At 39.2% G+C, this 22,085-nt stretch overlaps 1 protein-coding gene across 2 annotated transcripts; it reads left to right on the plus strand.

The window, feature by feature from the left end:
- The first annotated feature begins 308 nt into the window (after positions 1-308).
- Positions 309-14,766, plus strand: LOC307141574 (uncharacterized protein). Of its 2 annotated transcripts, XR_013818364.1 has the most exons (3): positions 309-3,197; positions 6,498-6,677; positions 13,103-14,766. XR_013818364.1 is itself a non-coding variant. In XM_079841902.1 (2 exons), exons 1-2 carry the CDS (start codon positions 3,038-3,040, stop codon positions 14,185-14,187), a joined length of 1,245 nt encoding a protein of 414 aa, XP_079698028.1. In that variant the 5' UTR covers positions 1,089-3,037; the 3' UTR covers positions 14,188-14,377. The 2 variants fall into 2 exon arrangements, 1 of the variants encoding a protein (XP_079698028.1); XM_079841902.1 differs by lacking the exon at positions 6,498-6,677 and having other exon boundaries at positions 1,089-3,197; positions 13,103-14,377.
- The last annotated feature ends 7,319 nt before the right edge of the window (positions 14,767-22,085 follow it).

Consider the following 22,085-nt stretch of genomic DNA (forward strand, 5'->3'; position numbering starts at 1 on the left):
GTGAAAGGCAAGCCCGTCTGCCTAGTTTGTGGGGATGCACTAGCAGTATTGAAAAAGGCCAATCTCGAGCATCATTACAGCTCGAAACATGCTAAACTGGATGAGTTGCGAGGACAAATAGGCTTGGATAAAGTTTGGGTGCCCAACAAGCAGTTGTCACAAGAAGGCATTCTGACAGAGACAGTGTTACTCATGCAAGTTTTGTGGTGAGTGAGCTAATAGCGAAGAAGCTGAAACCTCATTCAGAAGGCACTGCGTAGCTTCTAGCACCAGACAAAGTAAAACTGTTCCAAAGTGTCAGTTTATCTCGAAGAACCATCGCAGAACGAATTACTGATATAGCACACGACATTGAAACAACACTGAAAGACAGAAAAAAAATTCAGTTTTTCTCTCTTGCAATGAAACAACGGACATAACAAATACCGCCGAACTGTATCATACATTGAGAGTCTGTGTGCGCATTCCCTGAAGCTCCACAGTGTAATGACAACTGTCGTTTCCACCATAAATTTCATCAAAAGCAGAGGGCTAAACAGCCACCAGTTCAAAGAGTTACTGAGTGGTCTTGAGTCTGAGTACAGAGATCTGGTTTACCATTGTGAGGTGCGATGGCTGAGTCGCACAGATATGCTCACACGATTTTTTAAACTGAGGGAAGAAGTTAAACAGTTCATGGAGATTAAGGGAAAACCTGTTTTGGAACTCAGTGATGGCAAGTGGCTGTGTGATTTGGCCTTTGTGATGGACATAACCAAGTACATGTCAGAGCAGAACGTCAAGCTCCAAGGTCCAAACCAGCTTCTCTGCTTTCAAACGTGAAATAATTTGAAAGGAAAATTAAAGCTGTGGCAATTGCAACTGGAAAAGGGTAACACTGTGCATATTCCTACCCTGCAAGAACAAAAGCCTGCATGACAGCATATGCTGGTGAGTTTGCAAAACTGCTTCAGGCATTTGGTGAAAGGTTTCAGGACGTGAAAAGTAGACAAAAGGAACTGCAGATATTTGCTACGCCGTTTAATGTGGAGCCATCTGATGTACCTGATAACCTACAACACAAAATAATTGAGCTGCAAAGTAATGACGAGCTCAAAGCTAAGGACAATAACCTCCCTCTGCTCGAGTTCTATAAACTTTACGACGTACTGCTGTGAGCAGTTCTTTTCAAAACTAACTCTTGCAAAGACCAGTGTTAATTTTGACAGCATATTTTGATTTAGTTTTAGTCATAGTCTTTTGACTAAAATGCCATTTTAGTTTTAGTCATATTTTAGTCACCTGAATTGTTTTTAGTTTTAGTCGACTAAATCTACAGTAGATTTAGTCTCCAAACATCTAATGAGTTTAGTTCAATTGTAATACATTAAGCATTTAAGTATTACATAACCGACTGTCACTTGAACTGACATTTTGACATAATTTTGTTTTACATTAAATTACATTAAAAATACACGAAAGAGAGCTCATTCACTTTATATAGTTTTTAGTTTTTATAGTTTTAGTTAGTATATCTTGTTAAGCTAAAGCTTCAAATAAGTTTGTTTATTTATTTTTTTATTTCAGTTTATAATTTCAAGTAGCAAAGATTTTTTTTTTATGGTTTTAGTGAACTATTATAACCCTGATACTTTATTGAATATGTGTCAAATACTGGTCTTTCCTCCTGACTATGAATTAAATGGGAATGAAATTAAATACAGTTTGTGTAAGCAAAAACAAATATATAATGTTTGACTTTTAATTATAAACCAGCTGGAAATACAATCTCGCCTTACTATTGCAGTTGCAGGAGCTCATTCAAGTTCAGGAGATAAAATATGCATTGTTACAACCGTCTAAAACACATTACTATATAAACATCGTAAAGTGAATTATAATAAGTAAATTATAACAACCTAAAGTAAATGTCATTATTCATCAGCATTAGTTCATAAACAATTGCCTGCCATAAATGTGTGTTATTCATTGATTGTGAGCCGCGCTGGATTGGGGATGCTTGAGCCAGTAGAAGCGCAACAGCGCCGTGTTTTCCAACGGTTAGATCCAATATCAGCACGTTCAGATCAAATGTGCGCATCTGTTACACAGGACATCAGTTCTGACTGGATCTCTTCCCTAATCGTTCCTCCTTAACATTTGCGTCTCGTTTTTATTTGTTGACGAAAATGACAGTTGATTTTCGTTATAGTTTTTGTAATCCATCACTAGTTTTTATTTAGTTATCGTCTCGTTTTCGTCAGTGAAAAAAGGTAGTTGACGAAAATTGACACAAATTATTCGTCAACGAAATTAACACTGGCAAAGACCCGATTCCGCTCAAGACTGACTGACCCAAACTTAGGGAAACCAGCTGCGAGTAGCGTCATCATCACTGGCATCTGACATCAGACGCCTTGCCAAAGAGAAGCAGTTCCAACCCTCGCATTAGAGAGGTTATTGATGAGCAAAAGGCGTAGAATGTATACGCCACTTGGCGTAAACTAATTTTGCCGTATACATTCCACGACATTGGACACTTGTACTATTGATACGCATTCTCATGTGATCGTGTTGTTAGTGATACATGTTCAATAATTTAGTATGGCCCTTAAAGGAAGTTACAAAACTGTAAATGGCCCTTGATAGGAAAAAGGTTCCCCACTCCTGATGTAGATGTATATATGTCAACAAACAATACTTATTAGTAACATGAAAATGATCTTTCTTTGGGAGGGTTTGCCTTTGCCTTGCTTCCTAGACGTAGGGTAGGAAGTTGGCAGCCTCATGTGACCGGAAGGAAGTGAATACCTTTTTTTTCTCTTTGAAATCCTTTATTTGGTTGTTTGCTTGCATGTCATTGAGACATAAATCATGGATAATATCTAGAAAAATACTTATAAAAGGAAAATGACAACTATACAATGCGGCAACTATTGTATTGAGACACTGATAATTAATGTGGATTTATTTCTGTTAGCCTAATTATTCTCATCTTAAACAGGACAAACACAGAAAAACTCCTGGAGAAGTGACTGAGATCCACAGCAACATAAAGATGGTGCTTATTAAAGAGGAGAGTGAAGAGATGAAGGTTGAAGAAACATTCAGAGTGAAACATGAAGAAACTGAGGAACAAACAGAGAAAGAGGAGAGTGAAGATGTGAAGATTGAAAAAACATTGAGAGTGAAACATGAAGAAACTGAGGAACAAACAGGTTGGTTTCATTCTCAAAGCTCAACTCAGTCATTTGATCATTATTAAAATCTCCAGCTCTACAGAATTGATTGATATTTTTGAAGAATGTCATATGAGTGTCATAATTAAAGTGCTATTATTTGACATGGAGCGGGGATAGACATGTTAAGATCACATGACCAGACAAACACTAATGCTGTGAAGATCCGGCTTCCATTTGTTATTATTAAATTAGGAAAAAAGAATTCAGTAATAGCCTTTTATCAGAATCAGAATCAGAAAGAGCTTTATTGCCAAGTGTGCTTGCACACACAAGGAATTTTTCTTGGTGCTGAAGCTTCCAGTGCACATATACAATACAAACACAACAAGAACATAGTAATACAAATTCTAAGAATAAAAATATGAAAAATAGTTTAAAAAATATTAGGTCACAGTTACGTTTAGTCAGACTAAACATTTACAAATTATGAACATATTTACAATATTTGAGTAGTATGAATATATAAATATAAATAATCTCCTGAGTTTAGAAGATTGCACTAAACAGTCCGAGTATTGCACTTTTATGTGTATTTTAACTGTTAAAGAGGGAAATGGCCTGTGGGAAGAAACTGTTCCTGTGCCCAGATGTTCTGGTGGCCAGTGATCGGAGTCGCCGTCCTGATGGTAACAGTTCAAACAGGCGGTGTCCAGGGTGAGCGGAGTCTGGGATGATTTTCCCTGCTCTCTTCCTCACTCTGGAAGAGTTCAGGTCCTGGAGGGTTGGCAGGGGAGCACCAATAATCCTCTCCGCAGTCCGGATTGTGCTTTGTAGTCGCTTGATGTCAGATTTGGTAGCTGAACCAAACCAGACAGTGATGGAAGTGCATAACACAGACTCAATGACAGCTGAGTAGAACTGAATCAGCAGCTCCTGTGGGAGGTTGAGCTTCCTCAGCTGTCGAAGGAAGTACAGTCTCTGCTGGGTCTTTTTCACAATGGAGTCAATGTAATTGTCCCACTTCAGGTCCTGAGAGATGGTAGTGCCCAGGAACCTGAATGACTCCACTGCTTCCACAGTGCTGTTCATGATGGTGAGTGGGGGAGAGCTGGGCTGTTCCTCCTGAAGTCCACTATCATCTCCACCGTTTTGAGCGTGTTGAGCTCAAGGTTGTTATAACTGCACAAGACAGCCAGCTGTTCAACCTCCAGTCTGTAAGCAGACTCATCACCGTTTTGGATGAGGCCGATGACAGTGGTGTCGTCTGCATATCTCAGGAGCTTCACAGAGGGGTCTTTAGAAGTGCAGTCATTGGTGTACAGGGAGAAGAGCAGCGGGGAGAGAACACACACCTGGGGGGCGCCAGTGCTGGTAGTGAGAGTCCTGGATGTGAGTTTGCCCAGTCTCACTCGCTGTTGTCGGTCTGTCAGGAAGCTGGAGATCCACTGACAGATTGAGGATGGCATGGAGAGCTGGGTCAGTTTAGCTGAGAGAAGATCAGGCATGATGGTATTGAAGGCCGAACTGAAGTCCACAAATAAGATCCTTGCATAAGTCCCAGGTCTGTCGAGATGTTGCAGGATATAATGCAGTCCCATGTTGACTGCATCATCCACAGACCTGTTTGCTCTGTAGGCAAACTGAAGAGGATCCAGCAAGGGTCCAGTGATCTCCTTCAGGTGGGCCAGAACCAGTCTTTCAAACGACTTCATGACCACAGACGTGAGAGCGACAGGTCTGTAGTCATTAAGTCCAGTGATTTGGGGTTTTTTGGGGACGGGAATGATAGTGGAGCTTTTGAAGCAGCAGGGAACTTCACACTGCTCCAATGATCTGTTGAAGATCTGCGTGAAGACTGGGGCCAGTTGGTCAGCGCAGGCTTTCAAACAGGCATATGAGATGCCGTCTGGGCCTGAAGGTTTCCTAGTCTTCTGTTTTTGAAGACTCGGCTCACATCCTCCACACAGACCTTAAGCTCGGGTTGGATGGCAGGAGGAGGGAGGAGAGGGGTGCAGGAGGTGATGGGGGACGTGTGAATTGCAGATCAGAGCGGGTGTGTGGTGTGAGACTGGGCTTTTCAAATCTGCAGTAAAAAGCATTCAGCTCATCTGCCAGTTGTTGATTCTCAGCAGATCGGGGGGATGGTGACTTGTAATTGGTGATATTCTTCAAGCCTGTCCAGACTGAGGCAGGGTCGTTGGAAGAAAACTGGTTTCTCAGCTTATCAGAGTAGCTTCTTTTAGCAACTCTGATCTCCTTTGTCAGTCTGTTTCTGGCCTGGTTATACAAGACTTTATCCCCACTTCTGTAAGCATCCTCTTTGGCATGACAAAGCTGTTTGAGTTTCCCAGTAAACCATGGTTTATCATTAGTGAATGATAAGAATGTCCTGGTAGGAATGCATGTATCCTCACAGAAACTGATGTATGATGTAACGGACTCTGTGAGCTCATCCAGATCGGTGGTAGCAGCTTCAAAAACAGTCCAATCAATGCAATCGAAGCAGATTGCACTGATTGCAGATTTATAATTACTTGTGACATTAAACCCAAAATCTACTTTATGTATTGAAATCCATTAATTTATGTCACTTAATTACACTAGATAACAGTATCTAACAAAATCTGTGTTTTGCATAAAGCAAAACATAAAATGTGTCTGATCAGCTTTACATTTGTTGTCTATGTAAACTTCCATCCATTTAGCCCAAAAACCGGATGCTAATGGCTTGGTCAAAAGGAATTCTGCGTGTAAGCCTTTTCAGCATTTTGGTGAAGTTCTCTTAAAGGGTTAGTTCACCCAAAAATGAAAATTCTGTCATTAATTACTTACCCTCATGTCGTTCGACACCCGTAAGACCTCCGTTCATCTTCAGAACAGAAATGAAGATATTTTAGTGTAAATCTGATGGCTCTGAAAGGCCTCCATTGGCACACTGCACTTTACACTCTCAAGACCCTTAAAAGACACTAAAGACGTCGTTACAAAGTCCATCTCACTACAGTGGTTCTAAAATAACTTTATGAATCGGCGAGAATAGTTTTTGTGCGCAAAAAAACCCTAAATAACGACTTGCATTGTGATGACGATTTCAAAACAAGGCATCATGAAGCTTCGAAGCGTTATGAATCAGTGAGCCGAATCATGATTCGGATCCCGTATCAAACCGCCAAACTGCTGAAATTTGGCAATTCAAACCGCTGACTCGACTCGCTGATTCATAACGCTTAACGCATAACATTTTCTACTTCTGATTTCATTTCTAGTGAGAAATTACTAATGTAGTAATTCAATATTTGTTTAGTTCTCACCAAAGCTCTCTCTATTTTGCTTTAGATCATTAAACTGATACACTGCCTAAGAAGTCTGTCCGAAATCAGTTTCATGAGGTACCTTCATGCACAAACACTGTCTTACAAGCCATTGTCTGATAAGGCAACGAGTCAGCTGTCTAGGTTTTCGGACGCAGCCAAAGTCTAACTAGGCATACTAGACACCTCCAGCAGGGGCGTTGAGGTAAGCTGGAGCTAAACTATCTAGGACAGTGGCCTTCCAGGACCGAGTTTGGACACCCCTGGTGTAAACATTTGAAGTTATCAAAGTTATGTTTACACCAGGGGTGTCCAAACTTGGTCCTGGAGGGCCATTGTCCTGCAGAGTCACACAAATTATTCATTATTTTTTTTGTCATCTTTATTTCCTACAAATACAAAAGCAATAATTAGTTTTTTTCTGTTGGGTCTTAATACCCTTCCACCATATCCTCTTCATCTGTCAGGGGTGCTGGTGTTTTGCGAGCCTCTGAGTAGAATGAGTTGAAATATGGCTATAATTCAGTGGGTACCATGATGTAAATCCATTTCTTTCCTATCTGTCTCATTTGATCCATCTGTAATGAGGGTGTATTGATTCTCTCATCAGCATTTCCAGTGTTTTAGAAATGTGTGGCCACTGCTTGATTTATAATACAGGCGTATTTGTTCTTGCCCATTTGTACTCCTGTATGAGTGGCCTGAGATGATCTGCGACATCCAGTGGGTTGAGATCAGATTGTGTGTGATGGGTTATCTTTGGCTCATCAAAGAGCACATGCAACCAAATTAGATGACTAGCAGTTTAGACTAGTCAATTAGCCACTGGTTAATCTATTGACAGCCCTAGTAAACATATTTGGATCAAGTAAATTATTTGAGCGATTCCTGATGGAATCTGTCTTAAATGTGTGTAGTTTAGTGGACAAGGCAACAGACTATAGTAGGATAATACTTTCTTGACCATAAACAATAAAATCATAATACTTATCCAACACAATACTCAGTCCTTCCAGAAAAATGCGGCTTTTTTTTGTGATTGTTGCGGGCAAAAATCCTTGATTATGCGGCACGTTTTCTTAAAAAATGCGATGAAAAATGCGGGATATTTTTGCAATTTTATGCGATAAAATTGCGAGAACTTGCAAAAACTGCGGTTTGATGAGAAAGAGAAAAAAAGCACTACATCACAGAAAGTGCTGGAATATTTAAGTTCTCATCTTGTTTTATTGAAGACCTTAATAATGGCTCAAATTTACAAAACATTTAGTCAATCAAGTTCTGTAGCTTTACAAAAGGAATATGCTACAACTTCTGAAAATTTTTATAAATAACTTCTGTCATTAATGACTTCCCTTTATGTTGTTGGACACAAATTAAGATATTTTAGTTGAATTCCGATGGCTCAGAAAGGCCTCCATTGGCACAATGTACACTCTCAAGACCCATAAAAGGTAGCCTACTAAAGACGTCGTTACAAAGTCCATCTCACTACAGTGGTTCTACAATAACTTTATGAAGCGACGATAATAGTTATTGTGTGCAAAAAAAACTAAATAACGACTTATATAGTGATGACTGATTTCAAAACACAGCATCATGATGCTATGAATCATCGAGTCGATTCATGATTCGGATTGCGTGTCAAACTGCTGAAATACGTGACTTTGGCGATCCAACCCGCTGAATCGACTCATTGATTCATAACGCTTCAAACCGCTGAATCAACTCATTGATTCATAACGCTTCAAACCGCTGAATCGACTCATTGATTCATAACGCTTCAAAGCTTCATGATGCTGTGTTTTGAAATCAGTCAGCACACAGGGAAACTGCTTTGCTCTTTTGCTGTTATTTTTGTTGGCCAATGGGAGTTTGTGCTTCATCATGGTTTCACCGGTATCTATGGTTTCTCCACGGGGTCACCACGTCACTTCAAAACGTTCCCATGGCAATAGGCGGAAATGGCGGCTCTTGTGTGAAGTAAACGAAAATTTTTCAACTTTCTGCTTATATATATGACTTTTTTTGCAACGAAAATGCGGGGATTATGAAATCATGATAGCCCCGCATATTTTGCACGCGGAAATAGGCAATTTATGCGGCGAAAGTGCGGCGTATTTGAAAAAATGCGGCCCCCGCATGAATATGCGGACTTTGGCTGATTATGCGTTAAATCACGCGATCGCATAATCGCGTTTTTCTGGAGGGACTGAATACTACATTAACTGGCCTACCATAATATGAGAGCAACATGTATGTACATGCTTGTATTTATGAGAGAATCGTGTTTTTATGCGTGGTTATTTAAAAAAAAAACATGAGGCCAAAAAATGCATAGTAAATGTGTCTACAAGAATTTTGAATAATGGATGTTTTTGGAGTTTTTGCTTTAAAATGAAAACCATTGTGCAAACATTCACATAAAACAATATATTGATATCATTTTCGTAAGAAACTGTTTACAAAGCCCATATGCGAAGAGGCATGAACGATCATGAATAATGATGTGATTCACACCTGAGAAGACAAAGAACCACATAATGAGCTGCATAATGAATGAGCCTTTGAGTCACGTTTAGTGAGGAGAACAAGTATTTGATACACTGCCGATTTTGCAGGTTTTCCTACTTGCAAAGCATGTAGAGGTCTGTAATTTTTATCATAGCTCTTCAACTGTGAGAGACGCAAAAATCCAGAAAATCACATTGTATGATTTTTAAATAATTAATTTGCATTTTATTGCATGACATAAGTATTTGATCACCTACCAACCAGTAAGAATTCCAGCTCTCACAGACCTGTTTTTCTTTAAGAAGCCTTCCTGTTCTCCACTCATTACCTGTATTAAAGGGCGCCTATTATGCCCCTTTTTACCAGATGTAATATAAGTCTCAGGTGTCCCCAAAGTGTGTCTGTGAAGTTTCAGATCAAAATTCATCACAGATCATTTAATATACTATTTTGAAAATGCTCATTTTTTGGGTTTGTGTAAAATGAGCTGTTTTCTGCATGTCTCCTTTAATGCAAATGCTCCCCACACCAGAAGGCGCCTGTATGTTTTAAAGCCTTAACACTCTCAACTTGAGCACACACACCCGACGCATGCGCACAGAGAGCTGGATGTCCGTCTGTGATTAGGCTATTCAACTAGACTAGTGCTCTTTCTTGTGTTATTGCAATTAAACTGTCAAATGCACACACTTTTATGTCAGAAACACACAAAGTTCACATGAAAACAGTTGGTTATGTCTGCACTTATGCAGCAAATACAGAAATCCCGTGTTTGTATTAGATCCGTGTAACGTTACTAAAGTGAAAGCAGTGTAATATTAAAGAAACTGTTAAAGGGTAACTTCAGTGATTTAGCATTAGGCTTTGTATCAGTAGAAATATAATAAGAAATAATACCCGGTAGTATATTCAAATTATGGTACTTTCCCTCCTCATATCCCCCTGAGACGAGAGAATTAAGCATTTTATTTCTGGAAAAATTCCTCCGATTTTTTTGGCCAGAGGCTAAAGACTACAGCCACTAGATGGAGCTGTTCCGCATGTTATCAACCCGCCCATAGGGGAGAGATCTCACGCACAGAATGTAAGACACAGACGGCCGCATGGATAATCATAATAACGGAGCGGTGCAGAGCAAAGTGAGTGTTTCAACTTTTCAATGAATTCCTGTGATAGTTTAGCTTCCATATGCGATCTGAAAACGTGCCAGACTGGCGCTTAACGTTATCTCAGCTCTGCTCAGCTCTTCGTGAGGAATGAAATCTGACACTGCTGTGTCTGTGCCGTGACTTTCATTCGACTCACTCACACTTTATTGAAAAGACACGTTCAGTTTTTAATTGTAGTGTTTATTCTCTAACTGAACGAAATGATTGTATTACTATGAAGATCAAAACGACGATGTACGGAGTGGCCTCGTAGGGCAGCGAAGCAAGTGCATTCTGGGAGTTGTTTTCTTTCATCCACATGAGACAAAAATACATTTTTTGTCTTTTCTCAGTCTAGAAGGCACCAAATTAAAAAATAAATTCACATTTCTACTGCATAAATGACCCAGTTTAAATACAAAGCTTAATGCTAAATCACTGAAGTTACCCTTTAATATGAATCAAACAGAAGATAAACAGAAAATCACTCACGACTCTTGACTGAATGAACTTTAGTAGCTTTATTAAGAACACATTTCTTACTTGAATGCTGCTGTTAAATGCTCTGGCGAGGAGATAAAAATGGCGTACTGTGTACAGCTCTCTGAGGGCGGGGTCTTTGCTAATAGACCCCATCAACACTCGTGGGCGGGGCCTGTTAAATGTGACGTCACTTTACCAGGATTCTGCAAACGGCTTGCTCTGAGACACTGCTTATGATTTATGGGCATTAAAAAAATACTGCACTGTATTGAGGGGCGGATGGATGGGGGCATGCATCTTGGCCAACAACCTCCTTCCCTCAGTAAGAGTATTGAAGATGGGTCGTAACTGGGTCTTCCAGCATGGCAATGACCCGAAACACACAGCCAGGCTGTGTGATGCTATAAATGAAGTCCAGTCAAACATTTGGACATTACTATTTAAGGAGTGGCTCCGTAAGAAGCATCTCAAGGTCCTGGAGTGGCTTAGCCAGTCTCCAGACCTGAACCCAATAGAAAATCTTTGGAGGGAGCTGAAAGTCTGTATTGCCCAGCAACAGCCCCGAAACCTGAAGGATCTGGAGAAGGTCTGTATGGAGGAGTGGGCCAAAATCCCTGCTGCAGTGTGTGCAAACCTGGTCAAGAACTACAGGAAACGTCTGATCTCTATAATTGCAAACAAAGGTTTCTGTACCAAATATTAAGTTCTGCTTTTCTGATGTATCAAATACTAATGTCATGCGATAAAATGCAAATTAATTACTTAAAAATCATACAATGTGATTTTCTGGATTTTTGTTTTAGATTCCGTCTTTCACAGTTGAAGAGTACCTTTGATAAAAATTACAGCCTTCTACATTCTTTTTTAAGTGGGCAAACCTGCAAAATCGGCAGTGTATCAAATACTTGTTCACCCCACTGTATGTGAGGAAACAGCATGAAAGAATGTGAGGAAAAAACAGGACAAAATGCACTTGAGAGTCAAAGGCATTTTGAGTACTCGGTTATACCTGGAAATAAATCCTGATTTACTATCAATGTTGGAAACTGCTGTACTTCTTATATATATATATATATATATAAAACCTGTGATCATTTATTCATCCAAGAATCCTGAAAAAAGTAAGATTCTTGGCTGATGAAAATTCAGCTTTGCATCACAGAAATAAATTATATTTTATAGTACATGTCTATCAAAATAGAAAACCTTTATTTTAAATGGATTTTTTGTTGTATTTTTGGTCAAATAAATACTTGATGAGCATAAGAGACTTCTTTCAAAAACATTAATTCAAATAGTAATGTCCAAATGTTTGACTGGACTTCATTTATAGCATCTGAGCAGAACTTTGTGAACAGAATCTTTATTGATGTGACACTAGGCTACTTTACAGTAAACCCTTCATAATCCGTCCAAAACAGGCCAAAGAAATCTTGTCTAAACATTCTTGCGTCTATGACATTTTATGATTTGAGAAATATGCTATATCTGTTCTATTACAGAACCTATAAATGTTATTCTGCAGTTTAATACGTTTCCTAAAGCATATTATTTCATTATTTATTACAAAGAGATTTCATCTCAGTATAGTTTTGGAAAACTGTGAAAATTGTAAGTATGTGTGTAGTAAGTGAAAGTGCACGTCAGTTCTATTCATTCACACATGCAGAATATACAGGATTCATATTTAAACAGTCTTTTTGCGGTTTAATATTCACAGACGCAAGTCTATATCGCAATTAGAAGAACAGAGAATAAATTTAACTGTCACAATCCTCGGCTGGATCCGTTGTTCCTCGAAATGAAACCAACTTTTCTTCTGAGGTAAATCATCCCAGGATTATTCCACACCGCATCTCAAAGCGATGTAAATTCATCGCGCTAAACTTGATGTATTTTACCGAGTTGTTGTGGGTTTTAACTTGTTTGCATAGATCTCCTCAGAATTAGCCTTTGAATAGAGCGCACAATCCGTGGGCGTGGCCCATTAGCAGATAATGAGGCAGCAAGTGAACGACTGACATCTCTCTTTTTAAATGGATCACATAAACAGAGAATATTTGAGTTCAAGTTGATGTTCATAATTTAAAAACCTGACATTTCTTTAGACTTATGTCTCATATGTTGTGTGACAAGTATTAACTAAGTTGCAGTTCATTTTCTGCAGAGTATCAGAATGGAATTCATTGAAAGAAAGCCGGCAGATTGCACATCATGTTTGTTTTCTTTGTTTTGCAAATAGCACAGCATTTTGTTTTTTTATTGTGAGTGCACAAAAACAGAAGTAGAAAATGAACAGATTTGAATGGTGTATAGCACTTGCCTGTATGACTAAAATCTATGGAGTATTTTGAGTCTCTTTCGCACTAAGAAAAAAAGCGAGTTGGTCATGCTGGACCTCTAGGGGTTAATGCTTTACAAATGTTTTGATGGCTGTTGTGTTGTGCTATTAAACTGGGGTTAACTTTTGTCTTTTTTGCCTTAGACCTGATGCTGTTGAAAGAGGAGTGTGAAGTACTAAAGGAAATGGAAGAAAAAGATCAATATGAGAATGATCATGATTTCATAACTGAAGAAACATATTTTAGTTGCTCACAGACTGAAAAGACTTCAAAAACAAGCAGAGAAAAAAATGAAAATAAAGAAACAAGTTACTTCACCCGCTTTCAGGGTAGAAAGAGTTTGAATCAACAAAGAAATCTTACAGACCACATGAGAACGCACACTGGAGTGAAGCCTTACACCTGCCAAAGTTGTGGAAAGAGTTTTGATAAACATGAAAACCTTATAGTCCACATGAGAGTTCACTCTGGAGAGAAACCCTACACGTGCCCTCAGTGTGGAAAGAGTTTCAATCAAAAAGGACACTTTAAAGGCCACTTAACAATTCACACTGGAGAGAAGCCGTTCACCTGCCAACAGTGTGGAAAAAGTTTTAACAGAAAAGAAAGCCTTAACACACACATGAGAATTCACACTGGAGAGAAGCCTTACACCTGCCAACAGTGTGGAAAGAGTTTCAACAGAAAAGGAATCCTTGACACACACATGAGAGTTCACACTGGAGAGAAGCCGTTCGCCTGCCAACACTGTGAAAAAGTTTTCAGCCATAAAGGAAGTCTTGATTCCCACATGAGAACTCACACTGGCGAGATCTCCTACACCTGCCGACGGTGTGGAAAGAGTTTTGAACAACATGAAAACCTTAAAGTCCACATGAGAAGTCACTCTGGAGAGAAACCCTACACGTGCCCTCAGTGTGGAAAGAGTTTCAATCATAAAGGACAATTTAAAAGCCACTTAAGAATTCACACTGGAGAGAAGCCGTTCACCTGCCAACAGTGTGGGAAAAGTTTTAACAGAAAAGGAGTCCTTAACACACACATGAGATCTCACACTGGAGAGAAGCCTTACACCTGCCCTCAGTGTGGAAAGAGTTTCAACAGAAAAGGAATCCTTGACACACACATGAGAATTCACTCTGGAGAGAAGCCGTTCATTTGTGATCTCTGTGGAGAGAGTTTCAGATATAAAGTCACCTTAAAGCAGCACATGAGGATTCACTTATGAGAGAACGATTTTACATCATCAGTCTGGAATGAGTTTCAGACAGAAAAACCTTAAAGTCCCTGTAAATGCAATTCTGAGATTTGTTTCTAAACACATTATAAATGTTAGAAATGTATTGCTGAAACACGTTACAAGTCACTGTGAACTGTGTAGTACTGGATTGTGGAATTAGACCGTTAAACAGTTTTTCACCATTACTGTGTTCAGGATTTTTTGGGCGGGGCTAAAACGGTAGCTCGAAGAAGCACTGGAGCCACTGTGCATAAAGCCCCTCCCCCAACACTATAATAACTGTTGATGACACACTGGAGCCACTGTGCGTATAGCCCCTCCCCCAACACTATAATAACTGTTGATGACACACTGGAGCCACTGTGCATATAGCCCCTCCCCCAACACTATAATAACTGTTGATGACACACTGGAGCCACTGTGCCATATTAGGGGTGTAACGATATTCAAACCGAACCGAAAAACCGCGATACACCACCCACGGTTCGAACCGCAATCCTCTCATGTCGAACCGAACGTGCCCCACCCCTGCTGCCCCAGCTCAGCTCTCACTTCACCTTATGCCACAAAAAAAAAATCTTCCTTGACATTAGATTAAATAGTAACTTTTAACAACTAATAAGAGCTGTATTTTTACTAAATATTATTATAATAATAATATTTACTAAGTATACACTAACTTTTAACCGGAGTCAGATAAATCCCAGCACATAGAGACTCTTTCACCTAGATATTATCATATAGAGACTGTGTCTGTTCCCTGAATTAGTAAATACAAAAAAACATCAAAACCATTCAACAGTAAAAATTTAATTGACGTCCAACAAATAAACAAAATATATAATACAGATGAACAATTGATAAAGCTTGGGTTGCTGAATATTAGATCCCTTTCCCCAAAAGCGCTTATTGTTAATGATATTATTACAGATAATAATCTAGATGTGCTGTGTTTGACAGAAACCTGGCTAAAACCTGACGACTACATTACCTTAAATGAGTCCACCCCCCAAGATTATTGTTATAAACATGAGCCGCGTCTGAAAGGTAAAGGGGGAGGGGCTGCTGTAATTTATAATAATATCTTCAGTATTACTCAGAAGTCTAGTTTCAAATATAATTCCTTCGAAGTTTTGGTGCTTTATGTAACGCTATGTAGTGTACATGATAAAACCTGTTTAAAATTTGTGTTAGCTACTGTATACAGGCCACCAGGGCATAATACAGACTTTATCAAAGAATTTGCTGATTTTCTATCAGAGTTAGTACTGGCCGTAGATAAAGTACTAATTGTTGGTGATTTTAATATCCATGTAGACAACGGAAAAGACGTATTGGGATTAGCATTTAAAGACACACTAAACTCTATTGGAGTTAGGCAACACGTTGTCAGGAGCCACTCATCGCCATAATCATACTTTAGACCTAATATTGTCACATGGAATAAATGTTGATACCGTTGAAATTCTGCAGCAGAGCGATGACATCTCAGATCATTACTTAGTATCATGTATACTTAATTTAGCTAAGGTTGCAAAGCTGCCCCCTCGCTTTAAAAATGGCAGGACAATCACTGCCGCTACTAAAGATTGCTTTTTAAATAATCTCCCTCATCAGTATCATCTGCTCAGCATCCCAGATAGTATAGGAGAACTCGATGTTGCAACAGAAACTATTGACTCTCTCTTTTCCAGTACTTTAGACACAGTTGCTCCTCTGCGCTTAAAGAAGATTAAAGAAAATAGTCCAACGCCGTGGTACAACGAGCACACCCTCACACACACAGACACACACACACACACACACACACACACACACACACACACACTCTCGGGCCCTTAAAACAGCAGCCAGAAAAATGGAGCGCAGCTGGAAGAAAACAAAATTAGAGGTATTTCGTAATTCGTGGAAAGAGCACATGATCACATACAGAAAGGCCGTAAAAACTGCTAGATCTGCTTATTTCTCAACTCTCTTGGAAGAAAACAAACACAACCCAAGGTATTTATTCGATATAGTGGCTAAATTAACCAAAAATAAAGCTTCAACTTCTGATGATTGTGAACAGCACAGCAGTAATGACTTTATGAACTTCTTCACATGTAAGATTGATAATATTAGGAAAACATTTTTAACCATGCAGCGTCTACTACAGCATCACATCAGACAGAGCATTGTAGTGTCACTGAGGAAAATCTACACTCATTCACTGCTATAGGAGAAGAAGAATTGGCTAAACTTGTTAAATCATCTAAATCAACAACATGTATGCTCGACCCTATACCAACTAGGCTATTAAAAGAGATGCTACCAGAGGTCATAGATCCTCTTCTTAATATCATTAATTCATCTTTGTCATTAGGATATGTACCGAAAACTTTTAAGTTGGCTATTATTAAACCACTTATTAAAAAAACGCAACTTGATCCTACAGATTTAGTCAATTATAGACCAATCTCAAATCTACCCTTTCTGTCAAAAATACTTGAAAAGGCAGTGTCTTCACAATTATGTTCCTTTTTAGAAAGAAATGGTATCTGTGAGGATTTCCAGTCAGGATTTAGACCGTATCATAGTACTGAGACTGCTCTCATCAGAGTTACAAATGATTTACTCTTATCATCCGATCGTGGCTGTATCTCTCTATTAGTGTTACTCCATCTTAGCGCTGCATTTGATACTATCGACCACAACATTCTTTTGAATAGACTCGAAAGTTATGTAGGTATTAGTGGAATTGCATTATCATGGTTTAAATCATACCTATGCGACCGTTATCAGTTTGTAGTAGTAAATGAAGATATGTTACACCGATCGCAAGTTCAGTATGGAGTACCACAAGGCTCAGTGCTAGGACCGCTACTCTTCACCCTGTACATGCTACCACTGGGAGATATCATTAGGAAGCATGGCGTTAGTTTTCATTTTTATGCTGACGATACTCAGCTCTATATTTCTTCACGCCCTGAAGAAACTTACCAATTCACAAGATTAACGGAATGCATAGCTGATATAAAACATTGGATGACCGGTAATTTCTTGCAACTCAATTCAGAAAAGACAGAATTTTTAATTATTGGACAAAAAAGCTCCACAAGTAGTAACCTAGAATACTGTCTAACACTTGATGCTCTGTCAAGTCCTCGTCGTCAGTGAGGAACCTGGGTGTGCTCTTTGATACCAATCTTTCGTTTGAAAGCCACGTTTCTAGCATCTGTAAAACTGCTTTCTACAGACAGGTAAGCGGTTTTCTGAGGTGAGAGAGGTTTTGTTATTTTTTAACAAGCTACGAAAATGACAGTGTTGCTGGGACTCCAGGTAGCATTTTGCCTACTTGCCTAAATGAGGAAACTGGCTCTTTTTGTCCTTCCACCATGCAGCAACTTGAGCGATCACCCAAAGTGAAGTGACATGCACTTGGAAGACAAAAGTCAAGTCAAGTCAACTTAATTTATATAGCGCTTTTAACAATGTAGATTGTTTCAAAGCAGCTTTACAGTGTTAAACAGGAAAATAATGCAGCATAATTTTATTCAGCTGTATAGCCATTCTGGAAACATTTCAAGTATCATACAGTGACAGTGTGGGCGTTAGATCAATAATTCGATCAGTAATTTATTTTAAATGGTTAATTTAGTTTAAATTTTTCAACTAAACATCGAAATAAATCTAAATAATAATGTCCCCAACTGAGCACGCCAAGCCAGAGGCAACAGTGGCAAGGAAACCAAAACCCCATTAGGTGACCTAATGGAGAAAAATAAACCTTGGGAGAAACCAGGCTCAGTCGGGGTGCCAGTTCTCCTCTGACCAATTAACAAACAGCGTATTATTATTATTATTATTATTATTATTCTGGCAGCTTTACAGCTCAGAGGTCATAATAGATCAGAATATTCGAGGGACCGGGGGCAACATGCTGGAGACGGGTTTATTGAGGATGATGTTGAATAAATAATTATAAAAAGTGCAATATTCGAATGATCGGAGACAACACGCTGGAGACGGGTTTATTGAGGATGACATATCGATTTAAGTATTATTTAATTGTAATATTCGAACAATCTGAGTCAACACGCCGGAGACGGGTTTATTGAGATGCCGTGTCGATGAGGCAGTTTCAGGGGGCGTCTAATCACGGTCTCTCAGACACTTTTTTTTTTTTTTTTAAAACACTTTTTCAATGAAATGATTGTTAGGCTGCATTAACTAGGTCAGCCGGAACCGGGAACACTTCCCATAACACCTGATGTACTCGTTACATCATCAGAAGAATGGCATCTACGCTAATGTTAGTCTCTCTGTTTTATCCCGAGGTTTACTGCAGTCAGCTGGATCCGGGCCGTATCCAGATCAGATGGTGGACCTGCGCCCAGAGAAGACCAACACAGGACCCCGAAGTGTCTGGGAGACCGTGATTAGACTCCCCCTGAAACTGCCTCATCGACACGGCATCTCAATAAACCCGTCTCCTGCGTGTTGCCTCCGATCATTCGAATATTGCACTTTAATAATTATTTAATCAACATCATCCTCAATAAACCCGTCTCCAGCATGTTGCCCCCGGTCCCTCGAATATTCTGATCTATTATGACCTCCGAGCTGTAAAACTGCCAGAATAATAATAATAATACGCTGTTTGTTAATTGGCCAGAGGAGAACTGGCACCCCGACTGAGCCTGGTTTCTCCCAAGGTTTATTTTTCTCCATTAGGTCACCTAATGGGGTTTTGGTTTCCTTGCCACTGTTGCCTCTGGCTTGGCGTGCTCAGTTGGGGACACTAAATTTTTCAACTAAACATCGAAATACATCTAAATAATAAACTAAATTAACCATTTAAACTAAATTACTGATCAAATTATTGATCTAAAGCCCACACTGTCACTGTATGATACTTGAAATTTTTCCAGAATGGCTATACAGCTGAATAAAATTATGCTGCATTATTTTCCTGTTTAACACTGTAAAGCTGCTTTGAAACAATCTACATTGTTAAAAGCGCTATATAAATAAAGTTGACTTGACTTGACTTGACTTCAGGGTCATGCGTTGGTCTTCTCTGGGCGCAGGTCCACCATCTGAACTGGATACGGCCTGGATCCGGCTGACTGCAGTAAACCTCGGGATAAAACAGAGAGACTATCATTAGCGTAGATGCCATTCTTCTGATGATGTCACGAGTACATCAGGTGTTATGGGAAGTGTTCCCGGTTCCGGCTGACCTAGTTAATGCAGCCTAACAATCATTTCATTGAAAAAGTGATTTTATGTGTATGCCACAGTAAAGAGATGTGTTTTTAGTCTAGATTTAAACTGACAGAGTGTGTCTGCTTCCCGAACAATGTTAGGAAGACTGTTCCAGAGTTTAGGAGCTAAATAGGAAAAGGATCGACCGCCTGCAGTTGATTTGGATATTCTCGGTATGATCAACTGGCCAGAGTTTTGAGACCGCAGTAGACGTGATGGAGTATAATATGTTAAGAGCTCGCTCAAGTATTGGGGAGCTAAACCATTTAGTGCTTTGTAAGTAATAAGTAAGATTTTAAAATGTATGCGATGTTTAATAGGCAGCCAGTGCAGTGTTGACAGAACTGGGCTAATATGGTCATACTTCCTGGTTCTAGTAAGAACTCGAGCTGCTGCGTTTTGGACCAGCTGGAGTTTGTTTATTAAGCGAGCAGGGCAACCACCCAGTAGAGCATTACAATAATCTAGAATTCATGAACGCATCAACTAACTGTTCAGCATTTCTCATTGAGAGCATATGTTGTGATTTAGATATATATTTGAGATGCAAGAAGCAGTTTTACAGATGCTCGAAACGTGGCTTTCAAATGAGAGATTGGTATCAAAGAGCACACCCAGGTTCCTCACTGACGACGAGGACTGGACAGAGCAGCCATCAAGTGTTAGACAGTATTCTAGGTTACTACAAGCAGAGGTTTTTGGTCCATTTTCCTAACCCTTTTTCTTCTCAAAATTAAGTACTAGGAAATTACTAGTCATCCAATTTTTTATATCAGCTATGCATTCCATTATTTTGTGAATTGCTATGTTTCATCAGGGCGTGAAGAAATATAGAGCTGAGTATCGTCAGCATAACAATGAAAACTAACGCCATGCTTCCTAATGATATCTCCCAGTGGTAGCATGTACAGGGTGAAGAGCAGGGGTCCTAGCACTGAGCCCTGCGGTACTCCATACTGAACTTGTGATCGGTGTGACATCTCTTCATTTACTGCTACAAACTGATAACGGTCACATAGGTATGATTTAAACCATGACAAAGTAATTCCACTAATACCTAGATCAAGTAACACTAATAGAGAGATACAGCCACGATCGGATGATGAGAGAAAATAATTTCTAACTCTGATGAGAGCAGTCTCAGTACTATGATACGCTCTAAATCCTGACTGGAAATCCTCACAGATACCATTTCTTTCTAAAAAAGGAGCATAATTGTGAAGACACTGCCTTTTCAAGTATTTTTGACAGAAAGGGTAGATTTGAGATTGGTCTATAATTGACTAATTCTGTAGGATCAAGTTGCGTTTTTTTAATAAGTGGTTTAATAATAGTCAACTTAAAAGTTTTCGGTACATATCCTAATAACAAAGATGAATTAATGATATTAAGAAGAGGATCTATGACCTCTGGTAGCATCTCTTTCAATAGCCTAGTCGGTATAGGGTCGAGCATACATGTTGTTGATTTTGATGATTTAACGAGTTTAGCCAATTCTTCTTCTCCTATAGCAGTGAATGAGTGTAATTTTTCCTCAGTGACGCTACAATGCTCTGTCTGATGTGATACTGTAGTAGACGGCTGCATGGTTAAAATTTTCTTCCTAATATTATCAATCTTACATGTAAAAAAGTTCATAAAGTCATTACTGCTGTGCTATTTACAAACATCAGAAGTTGAAGCTTTATTTTTGGTTAATTTAGCCACTGTATCGAATAAATACCTTGGGTTGTGTTTGTTTTCTTCCAAGAGAGTCGAGAAATAAGCAGATCTAGCAGTTTTTACGGCCTTTCTGTATGCGATCATGTGCTCTTTCCACAAATTACGAAAGACCTCTAGTTTTGTTTTCTTCCAGCTGCGCTCCATTTTTCTGGCTGCTGTTTTAAGAGCCCGGGTGTGCTCGTTGTACCACAGCGTTGGACTATTTTCTTTAATCTTCTTTAAGCGCAGGGGAGCAACTATGTCTAAAGTACTGGATAAGAGAGAGTCAATAGTTTCTGTTGCAACATCGAGTTCTTCTAAGCTATCTGGGATGCTGAGGAGATGATACTGATGAGGAAGATTATTTAAAAAGCAATCTTTAGTAGTGGCAGTGATTGTCCTGCCATTTTTGAAGTGAGGGGACGGCTTTGCAGCCTTAGCTAAATTAAGTATACATGATACTAGGTAATGATCTGAGATGTCATCGCTCTGCTGCAGAATTTCAACGGTATCAACATTTATTCCATGTGACAATATTATGTCTAAAGTATGATTATGGCGATGAGTGGGTCCTGACACGTGTTGCCTAATTCCAATAGAGTTTAGAATGTCTTTAAATGCTAATCCCAATACGTCTTTTTCGTTGTCTACATGGATATTAAAATCACCAACAATTAGTACTTTATCTACGGCCAGTACTAACTCTGATGGAAAACCAGCAAATTCTTTGATAAAGTCTGTATTATGCCCTGGTGGCCTGTATACAGTAGCTAACACAAATGTTAAACAGGTTTTATCATGTACACTACATAACGTTACATAAAGCACCAAAACTTCAAAGGAATTATATTTGAAACTACACTTCTGAGTAATACTGAAGATATTATTATAAATTACTGCAACCCCTCCCCCTTTACCTTTCAGACGCGGCTCATGTT

Source organism: Gobio gobio (genome assembly GCF_949357685.1).
Source record: "Gobio gobio genome assembly, chromosome: 17".
NCBI lineage: Eukaryota > Metazoa > Chordata > Actinopteri > Cypriniformes > Gobionidae > Gobio > Gobio gobio.